Source organism: Homalodisca vitripennis, chromosome 2 (assembly GCF_021130785.1).
Source record: "Homalodisca vitripennis isolate AUS2020 chromosome 2, UT_GWSS_2.1, whole genome shotgun sequence".
Lineage (NCBI taxonomy): Eukaryota > Metazoa > Arthropoda > Insecta > Hemiptera > Cicadellidae > Homalodisca > Homalodisca vitripennis.
In genome coordinates, this window is record NC_060208.1 from 164,995,299 (window position 1) to 165,023,191 (window position 27,893).

Sequence of the window (27,893 nt, forward strand, 5' to 3'; positions counted from 1 at the left end):
CAAGAAGGTTTATATGAAGAGAAATATTAGAAAACTATAACTTTTATTCCAGATTGCAACAGAAAGCTGTGAAGTTTTTCACAATGTACACATACACACCTTGCACATGTTGTCTTCATTGACATTATATTGCATTTTACAGTAACTTAAGAGAAAACGGAATTGAAAAGTAACATTCATCATCAAATCATTCTTTCCCAGACATCTGTGACTCAAAACCTATTATAAATTATTATTTTAAGTAATAATTACAATGTTTAACTCTTTGGAGACCGACCAAATTCCAATATATCGGTAGTTGGTAATAGTAGCAAATACAGCGGACTTCCGATATATCTTTACATAGATAACTAAAGTAACAAAATATAATGGTTTTTAAATAGTATTTAACTTTTCATTTGTTTATTCTATATCTGTATTCATGCAATATCGTCCATCTGCTTCCTCCATGGTCAGAGTACACGCCAATTGCTGCTTCTGGCGCTGCTTCGGGGAAACTACTATTTTTGGACGAGTTTTCCATGTCAGGGACCAAAATAAATTAGAGTATTAAAAAGAACAAAAACTTACAAGTCATTATGACAAATGGTTATTGTATTATGTGTCCCAAAAGGAAGTGATGTCGATGAGAATTGAGTTTAATGCATCGCCGTCACTCCCGATCGCCACACGTATTTTGCGAATAAAAAACTTGCCTCTTCAGTTCAAGGTAAATCCCAGAGGTGAAGATAATTATTCATAATAAAATTATAAATTAATCTTGGGCACAACAATTAGTGAAAACACAAACTAAAAGAACAACAATTAATTATTCAAAAGTAACGTGTAATTCATGCCTACTTGAAGGGCTGCTTGTCTAGGTCTATTTGGAGGCAATGTGGCAACAGGAAGTATGACTCATCTGATATTTTTCGATTCATTATGAAACAAGGAAAGTGCTAGTTTTGGTCCTCAATAAGGAAAACTCGTCCAAAAATACTACTCCGAATAATACCAAAGTACAGTAAAGTCCTGCTAATCCAAATTAATTGGGGCCAAATACTGTTCAGTTTCGTGGGAATTCGGAGTAAGTGGTTTTCACGAATAACATATCGTATTTATCGACTCGTGAACAAGTGAAAGTCGAAAGGGAGGGGCTGTGACCTATGGTGACTCATACGTTCATCCGTCGACGCTTATGTATCCCTCTCCTCTCACGTTCAATTCAAAAAACTTTATTCAACAAAAAATTTTTTTAACATTTTATCATTCCCATGTGCACTTGCACGTGCGGGGTTATTATAATTTAATTATTATACACTTCATTGTATATGGCCATATATGCAGTCTTTGTTGTACCACCATCTCCCTGTATTTTATAAGCAATATAACTTTATAACAACAAACTATACATATATAATAACTTACAAGAAGGAATAACAAAAAATTAACAATATAACTAACATAACAATAACAATATTAATACATAACAAATAAACTTATTTATAACTCAACTGTCATGGAACTTAATTTTATACATTCTAATAAATATTTAATATTTTATTGCAACCTTTCAATAAATACGCATTAATAAACAAACAAGCCAAATTAACAATATAAGTAACATAACAATAACAAATAAACTTAAATATGTCAACAATCATAGAATTTAATTTAATAACATTATAATAAATATTTTTACATTTCACAGCAACTTTAAATAAATAAACATTAGTAACCAAACAAGCAATGGGCGTAGTTAAATAACAACAAAATTTAATAATGCATTGCAAACCATGGCTTTGATTGTCCTCTTCAGAATTGGCAAGGTACTGCCCCGGACAACATTCAGAACATTTGAATATTTATTAAATATTTCTAACAATTTATAATTCAGTTGTTTTCTGGAAATTTCCCGTTTATAGAATGGCATAACCAGAGTATTTGTAACGGATGCTTGAGTATTTCTGAGAAAAACCTTATTTTCAAACATTTCTCTATTTTTCACTGTAAACATTAATACAGAAAAAACATAGAGTTGCTGTAAATTTAAGATGCCTATTTCCATAAACATATGTGATACACTTTCATATCTAGTAATATTACATACATTCCTAACAGCAAATCTCTGCATTAATTTGTAAGGGCATCAATATTGTAGTTCCACCCCAGTGTACAATACCATACCTCAGATATGACTGAATCCATACCATTTTATTGTCTGAATCAATCTCCCACACGAGGTGCAAATTGCCTTGACAACATTTTTGTCAATTGTGGGCAGAATAGGGTTAACTCTTGTAATATTTTTCGTTTTCCCTTTTCTGATCATGATGGTGTAATGGCTGACCTTAATGTGCTAGATACTCAAGCTCTTTCTCCACCAAATGATAAAAATGGTTTTATTGGAAAAAACATGTACTTACAAATTGTCTTGCCTAAACAAGAAATATGCAACTTAATATCTAGTTTGAATGCTTATGACTGGGAACATTTAATTAATGAAATTAAGTTCACTGACGCTGAACAATCTTTTTGGTCCTTTTTTCAAATTCTTTTAAATAATATAAATTATTACTCAGTTATTAAGAAAAAATCATTTATAGCTAAAAGCAATTTTAAATATAAATGGTACACTAGTGAATTAAGGAATATGAAAGAAAAGTTGTTATGTTTTGACTCTTTAATCAGAAGTTCTAGGGAGCCTTCGAATGAACTTCTCCAACTTTTTAACCACCTAAAAAAAGAATATAAATTATCTATTAAAAACGCCAAACTTAATCACAACACCAATTATATTAAAACCAGCAACAATAAAAATAAAGCTGCATGGGAAATAATTAAAAGCAAGAGTAAAAGTACACCCCATAGGCTTCAAACTGATATTACTTCAGAAGATTTTAGTAATTTTTTTATTGACTCAATAAAAAAAATTAAAGTGAAAACCGGTACAGTTATTAATAGTAGTTTAAATTCATTAAAAGCTAATTGTATTAATTCATCATTTTTATCATTTAAATCAATCAAGCCATCTGACACAATTGATGCAGCTAAAAGACTAAACAATTCAGATAGTAATGACATCTACAATATATCCAATAATCTGTTAAAGAGATTGATTTATACTTTTGTTGAGCCACTAACACTTTGCTTCAATATGTGTATGAGTCAGGGTATTTTTCCGGAGCAACTGAAGGTGTCCAGAATTTGTCCAGTCTTTAAAAAAGGTCCCTATAATGATCCAAGTAGCTACCGCCCAATTTCAGTCATCCCAGTCTTGTCTAAATTACTAGAACTACTGGTCTATGACCAAATAAGTGACTATTTAGAAGAAAATAAAATTTTAAGTCCGTCACAATTTGGTTTCAGTAGAGGTAAATCCACTATTGATGCCATTGACAAGCTAATACGAAATATACTGTCAACTTTTGAAAATAAGGCCTTTGCTCAGGCCACTTTATGTGACCTGAGTAAGGCCTTTGATTGTGTAGAACACAGTACTCTTTTAGCCAAATTAAAGCATTATGGAATTCATGGAAGTGCCCTTGATTTTATAAAATCATACCTCATCAATAGAACACAAAAAGTATACATCAAAGGAAGTTGGTCACAGGAAGTCAAAATAGAGTACGGTGTCCCTCAGGGATCTATACTTGGACCCTTACTTTTTATCATATATATATAAATGATATAACATTGGCTGTTGATGCTAATACGCTTCTCTACGCTGATGACACAACTTTTTTCAATAGTAGTAATAACCTGAATGAACTAAAGAAATTAACCGACACCACAATAAACAAGGCATCAATATGGTTTAAAGAAAACGGTTTTTAATGAATGAAACTAAAACTCAAAACATTTTGTTTACTTTAAAATCAATTCCTGAAAATAGTTTTAATTTTGAATCAAGTAGTGTAATCAAAATTTTAGGAATTCATATTGATAATAATCTTTCATGGGGACCTCACATTGATTTTCTGTCTACTAAATTATCTAGAATTATTTTTTTATTGAGACGTCTATCTTGCTGCATAAGTGAAAATTATGTTCGGACTGCATATTTTGGATACTTTCAGTCAATTTTGAGATACGGATTAATACTGTGGGGAAATAGTGCTAGAGTTCAGGAAATACTGGTGCTTCAAAAGAAAGCTGTTAGAATTGTTGGTAAAGCTGAATATCTTGATCATTGTAAACCTGTTTTCATTAACCAAGGAATACTTACAATAGTTAATTTATATTTGTTTGACTTATCTGTTTACATTTTAAATAATAAGGACTTAATAAACCATACACAAACACATAATTATAACACACGAAACAAAAATAACATTTTAATTGAATATTGTCGACTGAGCAAATCTTTGAATAGCCATGTTATAATTGGCTTGAAGGTGTATAACAAATTGAAACATTTGATAGAAAAATACCCTCTTAAAATGTATAAAAATAAACTTTATGAATGGCTATTAAAAAACCCTTTATATAATATTGATGAGTTTTTTTCTATTAACAAAATAGACTTTTAATGATTGTTTTAAGATAAACTCATAATATAACTAGTATAATTATCAACTAGACAATTAATGTCTTATATTGTTATATATATAATATTTATGTATTATACTTATTAAATATTATTTAGAGACAATGCTACTTAGTCTGTAGCTGAATTAGACTTTGTCAATGCATGTAACATGTTTTACGACAAATAAACGAATTTATTATTATTATTATTATGACTCAAACAACGATATGTACTACATTTTTAGATACTCTAACTTTATATTTTTTTTTGTGAAATATAACAGATAATTTATTTTTCTTAGTTTGGTATTTAAGCTTTGAATGTTTAAATCCCATTTCAGTTTGCTATCAATTACTAAACCTAAGTATTTAATGTTGGTTACGAACTCAATTGCATCACATTTACAGTAATAAACACAGCTATGCTTATGACATATCAACTTTAAAACATCTGTAGAAGCAAGTTTCCTATATGAAAAATTTACACATTTTGTTTTGTTTACATTAATCAATAACTTATTATTTGCTAACCAATGACTAATACTGTCTAAGTCTTTTTGTAATCGGAACTTTAACACATCAAAACTACATCCTGTACAAACAATAGCAGTATCATCAGCAAATGAGTAAATATTTGAATGTATCCTCAATTTTAGGAGATCATTAATATATACAACGAACATGAGAGGACCAAGTACTCCTCCCTGCGCTATACCATATTTTAAATCACAATCATTACTCATAGTTCCATTAATCCTTACAACCTGCCTTCTACTACATGAAAAAGAAGCCAACCATTTCAAGAGAATGCCCTTCAGACCATAGCCTTTAAATTTTTCAACCAAAATATATGGATCAACAAAATCAAATGCACGAGCCAAATCTAAATACACTCCAACAATAAACTGATTTTTTTCAATTCCTTTAGTAATTTCACTCACATGCTGATATATAGCTAGGTCAGTTCCCTTTCCAGGTATGAATCCAAATTGATTTTGAGAAAATAATTTATTGTTCATAAAATATTCCATGAGGTTGTTTTTTACATGGGTCTCTAATATTTTTGACAAACAGCTCAAGAGTGAAATTGGACGATAGTTCAAAATTTCTTGTTTGTCTCCTGCCTTATGCACAGGAATAACAACAGCAGTCTTAAGTTTAGCTGGAAAAGTACCTGCCTGCAATGACAAATTAAAAATATGATACAACAATGGTACAAAAATATCTATATTCTTTTTTATAGTAATAATATTTATGCTATCAATACCACTTGATTTTTTATTTTTCATATTTCTAATAATATTACAAACATGTGCAGGTGTTATGTTAATTGAGCTGATTTCACAATTTACATCCGGTAGCCTGGGGGGCACCATTACATCCTCACCAAAATTTTCATGCTTCAAATAAGCAATGTATTCTGTGAAATATCTATTGAACTCATTAGCAATTAGTTTGGGATTATCACATGCTTGAACTGTAGACCCATCAATCTTAATACAAGAGATATTTTCTGTTTTTTCTTTATAATTCTCCTCACAACTTGCCAGTATTTCTTTGAGTCTTTACTTACTTTTTCAATTTCTCTAGAGTAGTACTCTAATTTTAACTGTCTTATATCCCTGGAAATCTCTCGAGACAAGTCTCTGTAAATATTAAAAATTTTAAAATCCTGCCTATTTACCAACCACAACTTGTACAATCTATTTTTTTCATTTATCTTTACAATTAACTCATTTGTTACCCATGGATTACGGCTTCTATTTTTACTTGTATACTTAACTAGTTTAGTTGCTTTATTTACACATTCATTATACAGATCATAAAAAATCAACAAAGCCCTATTTACATCCTGTGAGTTTAATAAATCTGACCAATCTGTAATTAATAATTGTCTACTTAATAACATCTCATCAACATATGTACCACACTGTGCTCTTAATTCACATTTTGGCTTTATATTGCAAACCACGTCAATCCCAAAATGGCTTGTACAATTACAATGGACTACTTTACATTTAATCTCAATATTTTTAGAATTTCTCACAAGTGCATGATCAATACAAGTGCTACTATGAGTAGTTACCCTCGTAGGCTCATTAATATTACTTTTAAATCCAAACAATGATATTAAATTTTTATACAATATCGTATTTCTATCATATTCATTCAATAAATTATGATTTATATCCCCAACTATAAGTGAAGGATCATACTTATTACCTAATACAATTTCCAATTCTTTAAAAAAATCCAAAAATCTATTCTATAATCTCGATAAATCCCATAGATTGACATTTGTATAGTGGTGCCACCCAGACACACAGACAGAACAACTTGACCGGCCTGGGCTGTTATCAGTGGTAGCTGCTGATAAGTGTACTGCAAGTTCTGGTCCACATACGCAATCACTCCACCTGAGCTGTCAGTTATCCTGGGCTGTAGTATCATGTCATAACCTGACAACTGAAACTTGTTTGTCTCTTCAGGAAAGGTCCAAACTTCACTTAAAATAATAATCTTATATTTCATGCTGCAACTATCAATGAATATCTGCAAGTCATCAAAATGTTTTCTTACACTCTGAATGTTCACATAAAAAATTCTCAAATTATCATTTTTATCCATTAACATTTACTTATCCGAACAAAGTCAATGTCAATACAAGTCAAATTGTGCACATTACACATTTCCACTTTTTTTTTAATTTTTCAATATCCTGGCTGGATGAAATACGAACAGCAGGCTGCCTTTGACTTTTTCTTACAAATACTTTGCAGTTGCTAACCCAAACATATTCACACTTCTTATCCAACTTGAGTTTTTTAGCTTCAAACAGCAAATTTTTTGTGTATGCTGTTAGGTGGTTATTTACATAAACTCTTGTTAACGGAAACCCTTCAACAAAATGTGATGTGTTTAAACCAGCCTTTTTTGCCTTATTCAGAATGGCTTCCTTCTTTTGTCGATTGCTAAATCTAATTACAATTGGTCTAATAGCAGATTCCTTTTTTGTCGGGATTCTATGAGCCGCCTGCACATCCATATTTAAAACAATCGGCTCATCCACAGCAATAGACAGTTTATTTACAATGTTCATTACATTTTCACCCTTAACTTCGGGTATTCCATCTATCTGGATGTTTTCCAACTTGCTGTATTGTTCAAAATTCTCACATTGTGTTTTAAGGAACGATATTTGTTTTTCCAGAGCAACATTCTTTAGCTTGAAATTTTCATTTTCATGAACTACATCTTTAACTGCCATCACAAGCTCATTTGACTTTTTAATCATTTCATCATATTTTTCTGAACAAAAATCAATTAATTTTTGCATTTCTGAAATTTTTGTATCTATTTGTTTGCTCATTTTTTCTACATGAACTGAAAGGCTTCTTTGCACTATCTTGTCAATAACATTTTCAAGTTTATAAAACTGAGAATCAGACAAAATTGATTTAGATTTCTCAACTTCATCCTGCTCATCTCTACATAAAATACATATATAAGTTTTCCTTCTAGTACCCATTTGCTTATATGTATTTTCAGCAATTTTAGCACAATTAAAATGCAACTTACATTTTCTTACTGACGTGCAGGACACAAAATTGTTATCCATAATTTCTTCAGAACAAGAAGCACACTTTACACTCATGATAGAATTCAGTAAGAAACTCAAATGCAAAACGATAATGGAACACTACAGGAGATAGATGTTCACTCATTGACTGCCAGCCACTCACGTTCTAAACACATGACTCATTAGTCGTATTTACTTTAGTGTTCACTCAAGCGTTGTTTGAAGAAATGTGTGCACTTATAGCAAATTTAATTCTAAAGGTTTGTTCTGTGAGTGTTGTGTTACTTTACCAAGTGACTGTGCCTTTTTTAATTATGTTCTTAGTCCTTGACGTGAATATAAAAATTAAACATTGAATATGGCAAGTAAACAAACTGAATCTTCGTATATTTTACAACAAAAAGTGTTAAAAAGACTGGATAAAGGAGAAAGTACTACTAAATTATCAGTCGAATATAGTGTCAGAAAAGCAACAATTAGCCACGGAAAAAAAAGAATCGTGTTAAAATTGAGCAGTTTTGTTGAAAAAACTCTTGAAAAACGGCAAAAAAACTATAGGGTCTTCATGTGAAAAACTTGATGAGGATTCTTGTGGTTCACTCAATAGAGACAGAAAGGAATGTCTATTTCTGGTCCTTTGGTAAAAGAAAAGGCACTTCAACTAAACAACATTATGGATGGTGATCCTTTATTTACACGGTTTTTTTGGATCATTTGAAGAAAAGACATGGAATTAGACAACTAACTATTGCTGGTGAGAAGCATTCAGCTGACAATGAAGCAGCTGCCAATTATCTAAAGGAATTATTTATTCTCAAAATTGTTGCCATAACAAGTTTATAACGCGGAGGAAACCAAAATTAATTTTAAGGTTGTGCCTACCAAAAGTCTTGCTTCTCAAGAAGAGAAAATCTGCCCCAGGATTTAAAATAAACAAACAACGTCTGTCTTAGCTTTCACCAGTGCCTCAGCAACAAACAAACTTCCACTTATGTTAATAGGCAAATCAGTGAAACCATGAGGGTTCAAAAACATTAACATTAATGTACTTCCTGTGTGTTATAAGAATCAAAGAAAAGCTTGGAGGGAATGCAACTTGTTCAAGGAATGGTTTGATCACCAATTTATCCCTAAAGTGACTGCATTCAATAGAGAAAATGGATTGCCTAATCGTGCTCTGCTGTTTATAGACAATGTACCGTCCCACCCAGAAGAAATTAAACTTGTTTGTGAGGACATCAGATTAATTTTTCTGCCACTAAATGTTATTTCAATTCTTCAGCCTATGAACAATGGTATGTTGCAGGTTGATAAAGCAAAAATGCAGAAAAATGCTGCTTTTTATCTTACTTGAAGGAGATGAAAATGAACTGACAATCCTTCAAAAACTTAAAGATATTGCATTAAAAATGTGATTTACTGTGTAGCTGAAGCGTAGAATAACACCAACAAATATGCAATAAAAAAATCATAAAAGAATCTCTGGCCTAATTTGTTAAAACAACTTTTACACCAGTAAATGGCTGTGAAAAAGCAGAAGAAAGCTGTGTAGAGGAATGGTTTGCTGTGGACGACAGTGGCAAACACACAGTGGGAAGGAGTATGGAGACGAAGACATCATAGCAATGGCGCAGGGCTCGTCATCTCGGATCGACTCAGAGGAAAGCGAGAAGGTTAACGCTCAAACTGAACTCGTATCACACTTAGTTGCAACTAATGCTCTTGACCTCGCCTTACACTATGTCGAACAACACACTTTCATTGACACCAAATGATATATAAACACCTATCTATATAAACAATTTGCACAAAGAATTAACCAAGAAGATAAAAAAGTTACAAATTAGATAGGAAATTAGAAAACGGACAAATTTGTTGAAAGAACTAAATATTACAAATCATTTTACAAAACTCGTCAATTTTATAAAAAGGTTTTTTAAGTAATCAATTATAAAATTTAATACAGAAAACATATTTTATACAACTATTAATTAAATGACATAACGTGTTGTAAATTTTCAGTGACACAATATAATGACTATTGGATGATTTGCTTAGTCTGCAAAAATCTAGTGTAGTAAGTCCATTTTAGTAATGTTGGTTGTTACTATGGCATTGTATGTTTTTCCTAAGCATCTCCAAACCTTCAAACCTTTTCCCCATTTTTTTATGCTGTAACTTTCTCTCGTATTTATGTTCATTAAAAACAATATTTGGTTAACCATTTAAAGTAATCTGTACTTAAATTTTGTTTTATACAAATTATTAATCTATAGATCACTTATAAATATAAAGAGAGCAAACAAACAATTAGACACTACGACAATGAACAAGGTCAAAGGAAGAAATAAAAATACAATATGAATATATAAATAAGTTAAATAAATAACAACTCAAATTTAAATAGGTGAAACAGTTTGATAAATTAGTGACAGTTTAAATATAATATGCAGATGCTAGTCAGGTGCAATATAAAACTAAATTCAATAGTGTCTGCTAGTAGCAGACTGTCTAATAACTAAGCAGTTTACGGGTTCTCGCAGGGTTAGTGGCTGTGAAGAATAACCAGTTGCCTGTCTTTTGTTGCTCTCTTATCAGCAAGCCCGATAAACACAGAGGCACTGCTCAGTAATTCTTGATGAGAATTGTTGGCATTAAGAATTCAAAGAGTACATGCGCAATAATTGTTGTGATTTTAAAAACCGGCCAGGTAAGTCTCTACAAGTCGGAATTTCAAGAACTGTTATCAATAAATACAGTTCATAATTCCTCAGTAACATTTATCTTACCCGAGCCATTAAAAGAACTTGTGACCACTGTAACATTACACACTCATTGAAAAACTTACATATTTTGACAGTATTTCTTTTCACTCCTTTTCCCAAGCTAGTAGTTTGTGCCAAGAGGATAAATTAATACAGCAGTTGGTGTCAAGGGGATAAATTAATACAAAAGGCAACAGAACTTGAAGATGCTATTTGTTGACATGCCAATAGATCTTAATTGCTTAGTCAGATAATTGGAGCTCAGGAATCTATGTTCTGTATTTATATTTTCTCCTTTTATATTTAATGAAATTCTGGAGTAAAACTATTGAATATCGATACTACTGTCTTTTTAGACTATTTTGTACTCCTTAAACAATTTATAAGCCTTTAACAACTCTATGCATGCAAGAAAAACACTTCAAAAATCAATGCACTAGTAATATTTACTGCTTTTGCAGGAACATGAAAACTATGTTGATAAACTTTTATGTAATTTAAAAACTGTAAAAAATTTGGATTGGTTCAGATGTTGTGCAAAACATTTGCTTTCATATATTTTACTTTAATTTGCATAGCCAAAGATTTTCATATAGTAGTCATATATCTGTATACTAAAATGTAAATTCAATCTAGTGTACCTATTGGTGACAATTTTGGGATGATTTGTGAAGTATAGGTAACTGACACTATTAGTAGGATGTGTAACTATTTAAGTTCACAAAATATTGTGTCACAATGCAAAATTCAAATTGTTTTATGTTTGCAGAACATATCTGGTATCCGGCTGGTGGACACATTCTTAAAGAGAACCTATGAGTACGATGAACTCGCACAAGTATTCGTAACACAGAAGGATACAGACTTCCTGCAACGTCCAGTCGAGGTGCAACAGACACCTGCAAAGCTTCATTTAACTTCAACAGAAGTTGCTGCATAATACATACATTCCAAATATTGTTGTTATCCTTTAATAAAGTGTTAATTATTCTACTTTTAATTTAATTATTAATTTCTATTTATGTAAATATTAGTTATGATCGATTAAAATAATTTTGATGTTACATTTTATTATTTTTCATGCTCATATTTTTATACCTAACATAAAAAATGTATGTCTTTCGATCTACACCATAATATTACATTGCTTACATGATTAACTTCTTAAGATATTTATGTCTTGCTGTGGAGAGCCATCTTTAGTCAACAAATATATTACTGGAATTATCAATAATTAACAGTTGTCTGTATAGACGAGTTAAAGGGGTAGAGCTTTGTGATTGGCTCACGACATCCACAGCAAGGCCGAAATATTTAAAGAAGTTAATTATGTATGCAATGTTTCAACGCAATGTGAACTGAAAGATGTTAGTTATGACACTGGCCTTGTAAGCCCAAGAAGTCATATTGTTCATTGGAGAGGGCTTTAAGTATCAGTTACGACTTTGTTTATTGTACTAAAATATTTTAAAATTGATTCATTAAGACAGGAGTTCAAAACGTTGTAAAACAAAAAACCTCGTCAAACTTATTATTTTTGGTGACATTTCTGAACCATCCAATATAAAGTCAAACTTTAAACACAAAAGTTCAGTTTTAAAGTGAACTTGGTAGCTCTAATGAAAGTCTTGAAGTTTTACAAGTTTGAAATATCCTAAATTTGAACTATTTAATGTTCTGAAAAGTAACAATTGTAACATATATTTCAAAAGAGTACTTGTTTTTGGTAACCTTGGAAAAAATTTGGATTTGTTAAAATTTTGAACGAGGTACCACTAAGAAAAACATTGAAACCGAACAAGATTGACATTTTGGACCACTCTTTATACGCCTACTCCCCTAAAAGTGCCATTTGGGGTAATTTTGAGTGTTAAAAATTATTTTCCCGAATTCTTTGGTGTCAAAATATGGGGCTTTTCATTAATAATATAAGGTAGGTTTCTCGGTTCAGCCCCTATACATCGTGGATTGGTGGTCAGTCTCACCCTGTATGTATGCACATATATACATGCGACATAAATCTGAAAAATAAAAACTGAAACAGCTGGAAAACGTTGAACCAACGGACTTTAATTCATTACCAACGGACTATGACAAAACACAGAGAGAGTCAACATTACAAAATGACTATGACATAACTATCCGCATTAATATAGGATGAATGAACCTCATACAAAATTAATTTGAGCAAATACAAAAAGATATAATACATTATACATTAGTATAAGTAAGAAAAACCAAATTAAAAGCTACAAAATGTATGATAGCAGAATGAATTCGAGGTATTTTTTATTGTGGAATATAAAGTAGACACCACGTGTACCAGACTTGAAAAGTCAGTTTCCATAAACTCTTCATTGAGTGTAGACATATTTGTATTATATTAAAAAGTTACTTGTGGTGAAGCAATGATTACCATTTAACCTGATTTTGTATGTGTTATTTCTATTATTTTGAAAACTTCACATATCCAAAATTATGAAAAAGTAATCGGACGGATGTGAACAAGCATGTTACTTTATTATACAGTAGTACAGTACTGTATACAGTAGTTATGTTACTTTCACTTTAAATTTTGCAGTACATTTGTACATAATAGCATACATAGTAAGGTTTAAGTGGTTGTACAGGCTTATCTTTGAGGCCAATCTTTAATTTCCTACAAACTTGTAAGCTTACAAACTCTCTCTTTCTCTGTGTACACCATGATGCAATAATCATTGCTTAAATTGAACCACTTTTCATTTCTCGATCAAGCTAAACTTTTGCAAACACACTCAAATTCCAAATGACATACTATCATTATTTTTTATTTAGTCATTAAATTAGCCGGGCTTCGTCCCACTGACCTCTAAAGTTGAAGAAATCTCCATAAGAAATTTATTGGAATACAGAGTCTGAATATAATTCATATATATAAAGTAAACTTTGCCTCACTACAGTTTATTTATTATGATTTACTTATTTTATATTATGATTTTCAATTTTTATAAAACTATAAATTATGATAAAATTTGAAACAAACATGCTATTTGGCTAATCAAAAATTACAAAAATGTCATTAACAGTCATTTTTAGGCTGATCATGTCTAATAATTTCTACATTTTACTATACAGCTGATTGCAACCATGTGTGCAGTTAAATAGTCAGGTTTACCAACTATCCGAATAGTATAATAAAATTTCCCTTCGCACAAGCATATAAAAACGAGTTTCTATGAATTATTTGATGAAAAACAAAAGGAAAGTATAACATATTTAGTATTTTTGTAATCAGTAAAAAAATCTTTCTTTTGGTTATGTAAAAAATGGGTCGTTGCATTAAAAAAATGACTCAAACCCTACAGCTCCTGCCTGTTTATGTAGATAAACTTTTCATAATAATATATAAAAAAAGGAACAAATTTCATGTAAAAAACAATTCAATATAGATTACTAATAAGAGAGCTGTGATAGTTTGAAAATTTTGAGTAAAAACAGTTTTTTGAACACAGTGAGTAAACGATGCAACCAATAATCAACTTGACCTAATTAATTTGTTGGTCTTGTTATTACGCACAATTTTGTCCATTTAATCTTTGCTGTATTTTTTTATAGTTTCCAAAATCCCTTCAGTGTGCATAAAATTTAGAACACACAGTATAAGACATTTTAAAAATATCAGTCTTCTAGAAAAAATGTTTTAGATTAAACTAATAAAATATGCAAATTTAGCTCAAAAATACATTCACGTGATAGGGAAACATGTGCCTATAATTGAAAAGGTTAACATAATATCTGGAACTCCATAGACAATGTTGCGAGCTATACTTCCACAACTTGAACCTCAAGCACTGCAGAACCACTATTCTGAAGTAAACTGGAGACACATTAGCACTTATATTTGATTTTGATGCACAGCAGAAAGTTAAACAGTCAGTGATGACAATGTTAGCAAATAGATACAACAGTTTGTTGAGTTTATACAGAATTTGGCAGAACAATTTTCTAATATCAAACATTATTTTTATACCATCATAAAGGAACATATATTCCAAAAAATATTTATGTGCTTCATGATTCAAAACTCCTGATAACCAAAAAAACTTAATGAGTAAACCTAAACAATTTCTTGAGTAAGACCCATAAGCCACTGGTGGCAAAATATTAAAAAGAAAGAATTAAAACACAACAATTTGTCCAACACTATAAAAAGTTCTTCAATTTAAATTGTGCTTTTTTTACATTATCTCATTTGTATCTAATTTTCATTAATAAATTTATTGCATTATTTACACTTGTCTTTTTATACTCTATGAGAGGTTGGTACAACACTTTATAGAGTATTCTTTAATCTGATAGTCAATGTGGAAAATCCTTATTTTTTCCTTGTTTCCTTCTTTTTACTATTCATTATTAACCCTTTGCGCTCAAAAGGCCAGCAGCACTGGCCACACCAAGATTGCAGACAGCTCGTGTTAGTATTACCATAGTTTGTCTTCGCAACTCATAAGGCGAGTACAGATGGCTGCACTACTTTCATTGACAACTCGGTGGCCATATTTGTTGTTTGCCTCCCCAGATCAGAATTATTTTTCAATTACTTCCGTGCTGTTTGCATAGTAGTTTTAAATGTTTAAAGAAGAAATGAAAAATAATTTAAAATTATTTTTAATGAATCTTTCTAATACAAAGATAAACATACATTTGGGAAATTTAACTCTTATACATATATTGTTAACAAAAATATGTAAATAAAATGTTATAAAGTAGGCCTTTACAGTTATCTTATACTCAGAAATGAACTATTTTAGATTTTTCTGTCTACATTTTTTTACGGAATAAAACTTTTTTTAATACATACCTATGTATAGTCAAGAATAGTTAGCACAAATTCCTCTAGGTTTCTATCACCTCAGTGTATAGGCCCACTACGCGTTATTCATCTTATTTGCAAAGTCAATGTTTAGAGAATAATTATAGGCTAATTTAAAATTTACTGCTTACTTAAAAATTACTTTAAATGAAAGCTGCTCGATAGGTTTCAGCACTCACCATTCATTATAAAACAAAGAGAATATTAGAAAATGACTGCTATGTTTAGTGGCCAGTGGTGCTGGCCTTACGAGCTATGGACATATTATATCTTGGCCTTTACAGGTGGACATACGAGCTGAGATAACAATACAGCAAAAATTAATCGGTGCTTCCGACAAAATGGTGGCAGCCAGTAGAGCTGGCCATACGAGCTCCAAGGGCAAATTATAAATACTGCCCTCAGATACATAGAGTTAACCTACTACTTATGAAATACAGAAATTAGGTAAATAAAAAAAACCATGTAATGTAACAGCTTTATTTAAATTTTAAACAGAAACATAATAAGGAATAACACAATAAGCTCGTTTTGTGAATATTTTGAGATATATATATATATAAACATATACTAGATAATAATTTAACAGGAAAGACACAAAGGAACATAAAAGTCACAGAATATTCATTATTTATTCACTGATGTTCAGCTAAATTAACCTGTGACAAAATTATTTAAAATACTGAACAGTAAAACTTAAAAACATAACAAATAAATGTAAATCACACTATGCCTATTAATTCTTATGAATTGAGAACTTAAATATAAAAATCGGTAAAACTGCCTTAGAGACTTCCATGTTCAAGTTATTCTTATTGGTTGAACTACCAACTATTAAAAATACTTAAATTTTACTATTTACCTTCAAAACATTTATCAACCAATCAAATCAAATTCTTTATTTACATAAGGAATATAGTTTAGACTGAATCCAATGAGCACATAAGACAAAATACTCGTTAAATGTGTTACTCAACAGGAAATACAATATTGTAATTGAAATAATTAATTAAAATTGATAAATATAAAATATTGAAATAATAATGTGCTCTTTGGATTCAAAGTCTAATACAAAGGTAAATAGTAAAATTTATTTACAAATTATATATAGTTTATAGAATCGATTGCCCACCACTCTAGAATACACAGAAATAAAAATCTGACAAAATAAAAAACATAATCAAACACTTCAGTAATGAAAAAACAGATTTCTAAGAAAAATTGGCTGTTGAATATCAGAAATTCCAATACACAGAGTCGAATTGCGAAAACTACAATTTGTAAACTGGTTATGATTTGGCAGTTTTACCAAATTCATTCTGAAATAAAAATTGTAGAAATTTGAATTTCATCTTAAATCTTTACTGTTTTCAAACTTATAATTTTTAACTAAATAATTTATTGAAATTGTTAGATTTTCCATAATTTGTTACATAGCAAATTCGTGAGTTGTTGTTAACAGAGACAAAATAAGCAAACACTGATTAAACTATTAATATACAGTCTATGGTGATTATAAATAATATGTCTCATATAATATTGTATTGGCAAATTGTATTTTCAATGTTGTATAATTGTAACAAACATATACATAGTACTCAAGAGTCCAATTGGATAAGACGATTTAATTTCGACTCTGTGTATTGGAATTTCTGATATTCAACATTAAATAGTATGTGATGGCCAAAACAGCCAATTTTTCTTAGAAATCTGTTTTTTTTTTTATTACTGATGTGTTTGATTATGTTTATTGAAATTTTTATTTTGTGCTCTTATTACAGTAGGGTATCACAATAAGAAATACTTAGTTTCATTAAATTTGTTAAATTTAAGTAAAAATACTCTTTCAGCTTTAATGCCTATTTATATAAATGACCGCTTACTTATTTACACTGATTATTAATTTAAAATTAACATAATTTAAAAAAGACATAACCTGTAAATCAACTCATTGAACAATGTTGTGATACAGTAATATTTAGTCTAGGTTGTATGTGAACTGTAATTGTATGGTAAGGTAAGAGTTAAGCAGCAATTTACTAATGAAGAAATCTTTATATTTTGTGATTTGTTTCAATTTTAATGCAAATTAGTAATAAAGCATTATAAAATAATAAAACATGTTTTCTATTGATATAGAGAAATCTTTGCCATAAAGATGTGCTCTTGCACCTCGCATGAAATTGCATGATTGGGCAGCATTATAACTTTGATCTGTAATAATGAATTATATTCATAATAACTGGCTATTCATTGATTGTAATGATGGAGGAATTATGAAGGTAACAGGATTTTTGGACATTTGCCATCATCCAGTACAAAAAATACAATACATACCAAAAATCCACTGGTAGTTCAACCAATAAGAATAACTTCAACTTGGAAGTTTCTAAGGCAGTTTTACTGATTTTTATATTTAAGTTCTCAATTCCTAAGAATTAATAGGCATAGGCTGATTTACATTTATTTGTTATTACTTATATATTTTGGTATCAAATAGTGATGGTAAATGTCTTATAAAGTCCTGCTTCCTTTACGTGTTATAATTAGAAGTCACACTTTTCTTGCCTAATTCCCATTGCTTAAGATACCATGCACTTAAACACCTAATTCCAATGTCAGTTAAAAATAAGAGCTTAAGCAATGGGAATTAGGCAAGAAAAAAGTGTGACTTCTAATTATAACACGTAAAGGAAGTTTATATATATATATATTTTATTGTGACAGCCTACTATAATAAAAACACTTATAGTATTATCCAATTGAACTCTTGAGTACTTTGTATCTTGTTTGTTACAATTATACAACATTGAAAATGTTTGCCAATACAATATTATATAGTCTTATCCAATTATATATATATAATAGTATAATACAGACTCGACCTGTATTCAACCATAAGGAATATACTAACATAGGAGTGTGGGTTTTGAATACTTTTCTGTTACATAAAAGTACGTATGAATAGAGAATTTACCACCGTATTTTTGCATTACTGAAACTTCCACCAAATAATACCAGACAGGTACATAGGAATTACATGCTAATATTTATTTATGAGGTAAACATTCATCTGAAGTAATGTTTTCACAAGTATGATTTTAATTCATCCATACTGAAGACATTTGGATGATTTTATGTTATAGCTATTTTATCGTTGCAATGTGACCGTATCAATTTATTTTACCTCATTGGACAATGTTGTGATAGTTGATACAGAATGCTTTATTACTAACTTGCATTAAAATTGAAACAAATCACAAAATATAAAGATTTCTTCATTAGTAAATTGCTGCTTAACTCTTACCTTACAGTTCACATACAACCTAGACTAAATATTACTGTATCAACTATCACAACATTGTTCGATGAGGTGATTTACAGGTTACGTCTATTACACAGAAGAAATTTAACAGAAAAAATCAATATTTTAGATTTCTATATCAGACGGAAACTCTCCCATAAAACATCAATTTGAAACAAAAGTATTCAAAAACCACACTCCTATATTAGTATATTCCTTATGCAATTTCTACAATGGTAATTTCTTCATATAACTAATTTTAAATTTCAATCAATTTTAGTTACATCCCCTAGTTTTTATTACAATAAACTTGTGGTATACAAAATAACAAATTCATAATGTGATGTTTTGTTTTACTTACAAACAAATCTTGCCTACTTCCTTAACATGTATTGTAATTTTTACATATTTTTCATTCAGACATGCAAAAAAAATTTACTTAATAATTACGAGAAATAAATATCTACTACTATCTTACAAAAAATGTGCGTTATCACAATTATATTATAAATTGTAACAACTATGAAAATACAAGAAATTCACAAATAACAATAATGCATTGCGTGTTAAAGGTTTGTGCATAACATATAGTTTGACATTTCAAGCTGATGTTTCAGCTAGTGATGTTTTTCTTCCGGTCAACCCGATCCACTGCAGAGGAAGGAGGTTCATTGGACGCAATTCTCGCCCGGCTGCTTTTAGATTGCTGTTTGGCCTTCTTGTTGATGCGGGGTTCTTCTGGGGGGTTGGTAACATTGTCCTCAGTGTCACTGCACTCATCAGCGAACTGGCATACTGCGTTGATAGTGTCGTTAAAGACTTCACTCTTGTCTGCATAAACATGGTGCCCAGCTCCCATTATTGTCTGTACATAGAAAATAAAAACATACTCGTAACTCTGTTACAAATCAGGACTCCTTCAAAAGCAATAAATTACACAAGTAAATTCTCTCTATTTTCAACTGGAAAATCAAATTTTAGGCAGAGGCTTGACTCCTGTTGTTCTGATTCAGCTATCTTCTGATTCACTCTACCCTGCCTCTGTCACCACAGCTCCCCAGTCCTACCATCTCATAACTGCTGCACATCAGGTCTCACACTCACAAATGAAGCCTACTGGCTGCCGTCCCCTACATGATTGTAGAGTTATAAAATATACACAGTGTACAGGTTGTAGCCCGTGTGCATTGTAAATATATCTTATAAATAATAAAGAATCTGATGTATTCTTTGTTCTATTTCAGTAGCATAACCTCACAGTAATATTGAAATAAGAGCCGTGTGAGTTAAAAAAAAAACATATTCTAGGGATTATTACAAGTTTATTTTGTGGGCATTGACAATAATTCAATAGAATTATTTGTTTTATTGGTTTCATAGAAGTATGAAATTGCATAAATATTATTTCGTCATTTGACACAATTAGTTTTATTTTATATTTACAAGGTGTCTTTTTAATGTAAGTGCTGTCTTAAAATTACACCACTACAGCACTGCTGTCGGTGTCGTGCACTTCCCCCCCGTCTATCTTCATCTGTTAGCAAGCCATAGACGCAATTACGGTTTACATCTGTTAAATAAAATTTCAAATGCCATCACCGTTAGTACACGTCAGTAAATCCTATAGAGAGCGTGCTACTATCTTCAATCTTCAACAATAATTCATCTACTAATAGTATGTTTATATCTATGACTCAACCAATGTATAAGGTACAACTAAACTAAATAATTACCAACTACTCTTACTTTACTTCAAATTTAATATCTGACTCAACTAGAGAAATATAAGCTGTAACTAATAACTAAAGCGTTAGTTGTTACAATACTTTATTCACTACAAATCTAGTTACAACTTACACAGTTAAAAGTTTAGCAATAACCACTCTTTATTTATTTCACTGACTACTTTACGCCACACTGTGTTCTGTAATCATGCTAACCTGTTTTTTTTCCGCACCTTACCACATTTCTATGCAGCTCAAACACGGCTGTCTCTTTTTGTCATGCCTTTGCCAAGATTAGATTCAACTTAACCCTGCAACTGGCTTTAAGCGATTATCGACGCATTAACTACAGTTTCAAAATGGCACTAAGCTATTTTCGACGCATTAACTATGTCGTAATATGATCTCTCACAGCAAGTCTATTTTTACTTTGTTTGAAGTAAAACATACGTAAATCTAAAGATAAAGATTCAAGGTTTCATATTATACCATAAATCGCTCTATAGTTAAGTTAAATCTTTCATTATAAAATTCTAAACTTGGATGTTCACATTTCCGATTGCCATTTGTTTGCGTAATTTCCGAACACGCTAAAATTACCGTATGTTTGTAAAAATTCCCTATCGTGAGTTTACGTTCTACACGATCGTAAGTGTCGTCATTGAAAACAGTGTATTCTTGGCTTTCAGAAACATCTTTTCAATAGCCAGTAGGAAAATTAATGTTTATAAAAATAAGCGTTTGAAAAGCTCGTGTTTTGTAAAATCCCAAAATGCCTAATGCGTTGAAAATAGCTTCATTAAATTTTGTTATTTTTGTTACTTTATCGTTGTCTGGAAATAGTGAAAATCATATCAAAACAAAGAAGAAGAATTGCTCTAAGCAACAGTATAAAGACAACGAAGACTATGAACTAGTATATTTTATTTTTGTTCTGTTGCGCAATCACCGACTCAGCCAGTAGAGAAGAACAACGCATCGCATGGTTGCCATGTTGATTTCTTTGTTGTTATTACGCCATTGCCGGTATTAGTGTATTGCTTGCTATTTATTAGGATATTTTAGACTTTTCGTTATTTAGTGTGTATAAATAAAAGTTTGTTTATTGTTTTTTTTTTTTTAATTAGTGAAGTGAAAAATGTAGAGGTTAGGTTAAGTTTTAGGGAATAGGTTGGATTTTTGTGAAACTGAAAATAAGCCTATGTTCACGTAGGTTCAGTGTTTTATAATTTTGTAGACAATTTAATTTTAATTAAAATTAAATTTTGATTTAAATTTATGCAAAGGTATTTATTTTAATAGTAAAAAAGTTTTTTTTTACGTTTTCTGAAGGTATTAGCGTTTTATTTCTATGACCATCGCTTGTTTTATTTAAAAAAAAATAATATAAATAAAAATACATTGTTGTACATTTTTGTAAACTTCAATAAACGTACTATCTTTATAAATAATATTTGGATGAAAAGAAAATTGTTAGCTAAAAAAGTTAGGCATTTATTTCACAATTTTGACTTTTGTAAAAATTTAAAAAAAGTTTGTTGCCATATAAAAATATCTTATACAATGTAAACTTCTATAAATGTCATATTTTTCTCTTCTAAATATATTTATCTCTTAGAAAAAAATATTTGTTCATCCAATAGATTCCAAAATGTCAAAATGGTATACATAATAGTGCTATACAAACTTTTTTCAGATTTTGTAGTTTTTATAGATATATTGTTCAAAAGTACCAATAAACTTCTTTTACCCAAATATGTTTTTTGTAATTTGTAATTGAGGTATATAAGCAAACTTTTGTATATTTTAGAATTATTCTAAAAACTTTCATATCACCTGAGAGGGTGCTAATCATTTTGAGAAAAATTTATTCTTTACTAATATTTTTACGTTAATCTGTAAAAAAATAAAAATACATTAAATGATTCAACCTTTAATATTTTTTTGGGAAACTGCATTTATTTCCAAAGACATTGATGTTTTTAAAATGTTTTTATCTTAAAAAATATATGAGCAGTGATTAAAATACAAAACCCTTACAAAATCACCAAAAAGTGCCTGCCATTTTGGGAAAAATGATGGCCAGTTCCAGGGTTAATAACTCATAAAATCAATTTGTTGTCTTAGACCAAATATTTCTTGACTGTTACCTTGATGTCGGTGTAACTGGATGCAGGTCTCCTTTCCAAGACCGCCTGGCCTGCCGTGGTGTCCATCCAAGAACGTGATCCATACACAATGGTGATGGGCAGATCTTCACTGAATTCTTCTATTCTGTTTAATAGTGGATTCTTGGCCCATCCCAACCCTGAATTCAGAGCATGAAATGCGCTCTCTCCCCTGAATGAAAAAAGAAAAATTTTAAAGTCAAATTTGATCAGTATCAGAAAATTTTAGACATATTATTTAAATACTTGGCTCATAGTGTAGCATATAGGATATTTATTATAAAGTATAATTTCATTTGAATTTCACTTGATTTGTTGTGGATGATTTCATAGATCATTATGGATAAGTGTTCCTTATGAGAACTTACGAGGGTCTTTGTGCATTGCACTGAAAGATGTACTGAGACACGGCTTTTGCATCACCATCCACTGCGACAGAAAACTTAGCCACCAAGTCTGGGCGAGTCCTCTCCACCAGCTTCTGTCCTGCAATCACACATTAACAATAATATTCGCACCCTTGAAAAAGGTTTGACATGAATAGTCTTAAAATTCAAAATTAAACAAAGGTAAGATAACCCTTCAGCGTTAAAGCAAAAACCCTTCACGACACCCACTCTCCAGGGTGGGTCACAAGATAGTCACGCAGTGGTTTCACATGAACGTCACATGAAGCATATGTGATCTAGCGGCATCAGTTTGAACTACTTCCAGCAATACTTTGTTGTTACCAAGAGGACATTGAATTCTTTATTTTCGTTTTCACAGACCATTTTTTTATTATTATTCAGCTGTTTATAGAAACCAAACAGATGGCTCAAATGAGCTGTGTTGCAACATCGCATCTGCTCTGCTGTTTATTACAGACCAGTTTATGTTTAAATTTTGTTTCACGAGTTCTGGTAAAACAATTGTTTTGTAATAAGGAAAGATTATTGCTTTTGGTCTAAATACTATTTCACTGCACAGTAAGTGCAAAATAATGATGCAAAAGTGATTTAGTGGTTGTGTGCATGTGATGTAGGCCAACTGTGAAAGTTAGTCGCTTATAAAGTTTAGAGCTTCTTGTGTGAGGTTTTCTAGCGTGCCTTAATTTTTCCCCTTGACCATAAGCACCAAATCGTCAGTGTAGCATTTTAGACATATTCTTCTCTGTTTTTGTTATGAGGTCGTCAGCCACCACCGCTCACAAAAGGGAAGACAGAACCCCTCCCTTGGGGTATCCTTTCCAGACCGTGATTGTGGCCAATTCATCCCCAAACTTTGCTGTTACTTGTCTACTTCTTAGGAGGAGTACTAAGACATCTGGGGGAACTTCCAACTGTTCCAGAGCTGCCTCCATGGATTGATATGGTATTCGGTTAAAACCTTCTTCAATATCCATAAAGACGCCGACTAGGGCTCAATAACCATAAAGACACCAACTAGGGCTCAATAACCATAAAGACACCAACTAGGGCTCAATAACCATAAAGACACCAACTAGGGCTCAATCACCATAAAGACACCAACTAGGGCTCAATAACCATAAAGACGCCAACTAGGGCTCAATAACCATAAAGACACCGACTAGGGCTCAATAACCATAAAGACGCCAACTAGGGCTCAATAACCATAAAGACACCAACTAGGGCTCAATAACCATAAAGACACCGACTAGGGCTCAATAACCATAAAGACGCCGACTAGGGCTCAATAACCATAAAGACACCGACTAGGGCTCAATAACCATAAAGACACCAACTAGGGCTCAATAACCATAAAGACACCGACTAGGGCTCAATAACCATAAAGACGCCGACTAGGGCTCAATAACCATAAAGACACCAACTAGGGCTCAATAACCATAAAGACACCAACTAGGGCTCAATAACCATAAAGACGCCAACTAGGGCTCAATAACCATAAAGACACCGACTAGGGCTCAATAACCATAAAGACACCAACTAGGGCTCAATAACCATAAAGACACCAACTAGGGCTCAATAACCATAAAGACACCGACTAGGGCTCAATAACCATAAAGACGCCGACTAGGGCTCAATAACCATAAAGACACCAACTAGGGCTCAATAACCATAAAGACACCGACTAGGGCTCAATAACCATAAAGACGCCGACTAGGGCTTCAATTTCTTTCAAGTTATCCTCCACCACTTCCACCAAGCTGTGGAGAGTGGTAGTAGTTGACTTACCTCCCATGTATGCGTATTGATATAGACTGACTGGGTGTGCCAGTAAGGTTTCGTCCCTTATATGTCTGTTTTTTATTTTTTCAAAGTTTTACACCCATACATACATAAATAAATATAAATAAAAAATGAATTCAGATTTTCAAGTAAACTTTGTGTAACTAAGAAGCTCCTGTCATCTAGCAGCATCAATGTGTACTAATAGAACTTCATGCTATGCCCTTGTCGACAGGTGCTGCTCCCAAGTTATTTATTTTTTAACTAATAAAAAAAACAAAGTTTAATTCTATTATGAAAGACTTGTGAGATAAGAGTTATGTAACTGATTTTACTATATATTTCCACAAATGTTTATGGAATGATACAGGTATTTTCTTTTATTTGTATTATTACTGTAATTTCATGTATTCCTAATAAGTTTAGAATCACAGGTAAAAAAGGATGGAGATGATGTGCCAGACACATTGTCATTTTCCATCTCTTATACCATCCACATAAAAACAGACAAATGCACAGTGTGTCACTTGTAAAAAAAAACTCAATAAATATAACAGAAATGCCATTAATTGTACTGCTGAATGTCATGCTGGACTATGCTTTACAAGGTTCCAAAAAATAAAGGATTACATAACATAACTAGTTTTTGTAAAAAATGTGACATTTGTATTTGAAAATGTTTTAATTTTCTTTTGCGTGTAAGCAAAAATTTCCGCACTGTGATTTTAGCAATAAAAGGGTTAAAAAAGGGTAATTTGGTAAGTACATACATACCAAATTTTACTGTAAAAACAAAATTAAATCCGTTTAAGCAAGTATTGTTTTAATTAATACCGATACTATGATAGAAAGTGGTTCTTAGAAAATAAAAAAAGTTAGGTTTCAAGAAAATAATAAACATTTTATTCATAAACTTTTATGAAATAATTTCAATTGACTTAAGTCGACTATGTTGATTATTCGACAATTTTTAGTAAATTAAACCCTGATGTTTAACCAAATTCAGTTTTATATTCTTCGTGTGATTAGGATTAATCAACATTAAGACACAGTAACTAACCGAAAGGTCCAGCAACTCTGACGGCCCACAATGGGTTGAAGGGCTGCATGGTGACAAGTAGTGCTCTGGCCCACCACGGCAGCTTAGACTTCCTGGGCTGATCAGTTCCAGGCTTGGGTGGCATACCCCATGGGTCAGCAAGGATCAGGTGTTTCACTCTGAAACAATTGAATTATTTAAAATAAAAATATATTCCTAAATAAAGCATGCAAGATTTCGACATTCCCATTCAAAGTGTGGTGCAACAAATACAGGTTTTTGTGGCCTTGCCACAGTAAATAATTTATTTTGAATAGCCACATAATCATAGATTATTACTTAAAAATCAGGTATTATACACTACTGTAGAACAATCCAATGTTATTCCAAAATGGTATGTTGTAAGGCTTATTATTCCTTCAATATTAGTAGAGGTCTGTCGCCGTGATGACAAATGGCTTTATCACACACTTAAAAATACGCAGTACAAGATATAAATAAAATTTTTTCCGAGGGAAAGAGACGATTGTCCCCGTACTTAGTCCTAAAAAGGACCTTGGCGTCTCCCTTACTTATATTTGTGTCCTCAGAATCTGAGACTTTACAGAAGCTGATCAGATTTTAGGACTCCTGTTCTCTGATGTCCTTGAGGCTATGCCGCTAGGAATCTCTTCCGAATTGTAGGTATGGCAGGAAAGTTTAGCCATAAGTGCTCCGCTGATTCCTCCGCTTTTCCGCAGAGTCACTAAGACCTCCCTTCATAAGGTGTTTTCTGAGGCGGTCATGTTCTGTCAGCATCCCTAATATCATTCTTATATTCCCCCTACTCTGATAAAGGAGAGATGCCCATCCTTTAACATAGGGAGAGATAGAAAGATAAGCATTTTTGATTGTCTTGATCCTGAGGTTCTACTCCAATTAAAGTATCTTATCCTCTTTCCCCACTCTGTAACAAGAGCTTTGCTGTAAGAAAAAGCTATTCCGCAACCTGGCTCTGGCCCCGCCAAAAAGAACTCCGCTCCCTTTTTGGCGAGGGTATCTGCTTTTTCATTAACATGAATGCCCTCATGGCCCGACACCCAACCAGGTGTAACTCTTTTTTTTCTTAGCCAGTTCTACCAGAGCATTCTTGCATTCCCAGACTGCTTTCAAATCAAACAAACAGGTATCAAGTGCCTTCAGTGCTGCCTGGCTTTCAGAAAGTATTAAATATTTTGCTCCTTTTGCCTTCATTTGTATGAGTCTTCTGGTGCATTGCCATGACTTCCGCTTGGAAGACTGTGGCATGTTTTCCCAGGGACACTGTTAGGTTAACTCCTGGTCCGTATATTCTGGATCCCTCCCTAGGAGTCAAGACATGAAACCATCTGTGTAAAATTTCTGGACTCCTTTTGTAGTGTAGGTCTCCTTTTTAATACCTTTCCCCCTTTCTTCAACAGAGACTGTATATGGTTTTTCTAAGGAGTATTTCTTCTTAGAGTGGCTGACCTCATCATCAGTGTATCCCAGGACCGCTTCTAGTGCAACGGTTGGACAGGAGCTCATTGCTCCTGTGATGCTTGGACAAGCTAGCCTTTGAAGACTCTTTTGGCAGCTGTATTTGTTCTACTTTTGGCCACCACACTAATGCAGGAGTTGTCTAACTAATATCATTGCACGGCTTACATTTATTATTGCACGCATTCGTCTTTTCTTCTTTTAATTTACGTTCTATTTTGTTTAATTTTTAAATCACAATTATCAATAAGATTTATAGATTT

At 31.7% G+C, this 27,893-nt stretch overlaps 2 protein-coding genes across 6 annotated transcripts in view; one reads left to right on the forward strand and one right to left on the reverse strand.

Moving 5' to 3' along the window:
* The window catches only part of LOC124354985 (trafficking protein particle complex subunit 13-like), a 43,068-nt gene extending 31,150 nt beyond the window's left edge, over positions 1 to 11,918 (forward strand). For both annotated transcript variants that reach the window (XM_046805830.1, XM_046805831.1), the window contains one exon: positions 11,624 to 11,918. In XM_046805830.1, the coding sequence (XP_046661786.1) occupies positions 11,624 to 11,794 (171 nt within the window). In that variant the 3' untranslated portion in view covers positions 11,795 to 11,918. The remainder of the gene's footprint in view (positions 1 to 11,623) is intronic.
* A 4,257-nt stretch (positions 11,919 to 16,175) lies between these two features.
* The window catches only part of LOC124354986 (1-acylglycerol-3-phosphate O-acyltransferase ABHD5-like), a 34,100-nt gene continuing 22,382 nt past the window's right edge, over positions 16,176 to 27,893 (reverse strand). For all 4 annotated transcript variants that reach the window (XM_046805832.1, XM_046805833.1, XM_046805834.1 and 1 more), the window contains 4 exons: positions 26,155 to 26,312; positions 23,274 to 23,391; positions 22,888 to 23,077; positions 16,176 to 19,878 (listed from right to left, as the gene is read on the reverse strand). In XM_046805832.1, the coding sequence (XP_046661788.1) occupies positions 19,627 to 19,878; positions 22,888 to 23,077; positions 23,274 to 23,391; positions 26,155 to 26,312 (718 nt within the window). In that variant the 3' untranslated portion in view covers positions 16,176 to 19,626. The remainder of the gene's footprint in view (positions 19,879 to 22,887; positions 23,078 to 23,273; positions 23,392 to 26,154; positions 26,313 to 27,893) is intronic.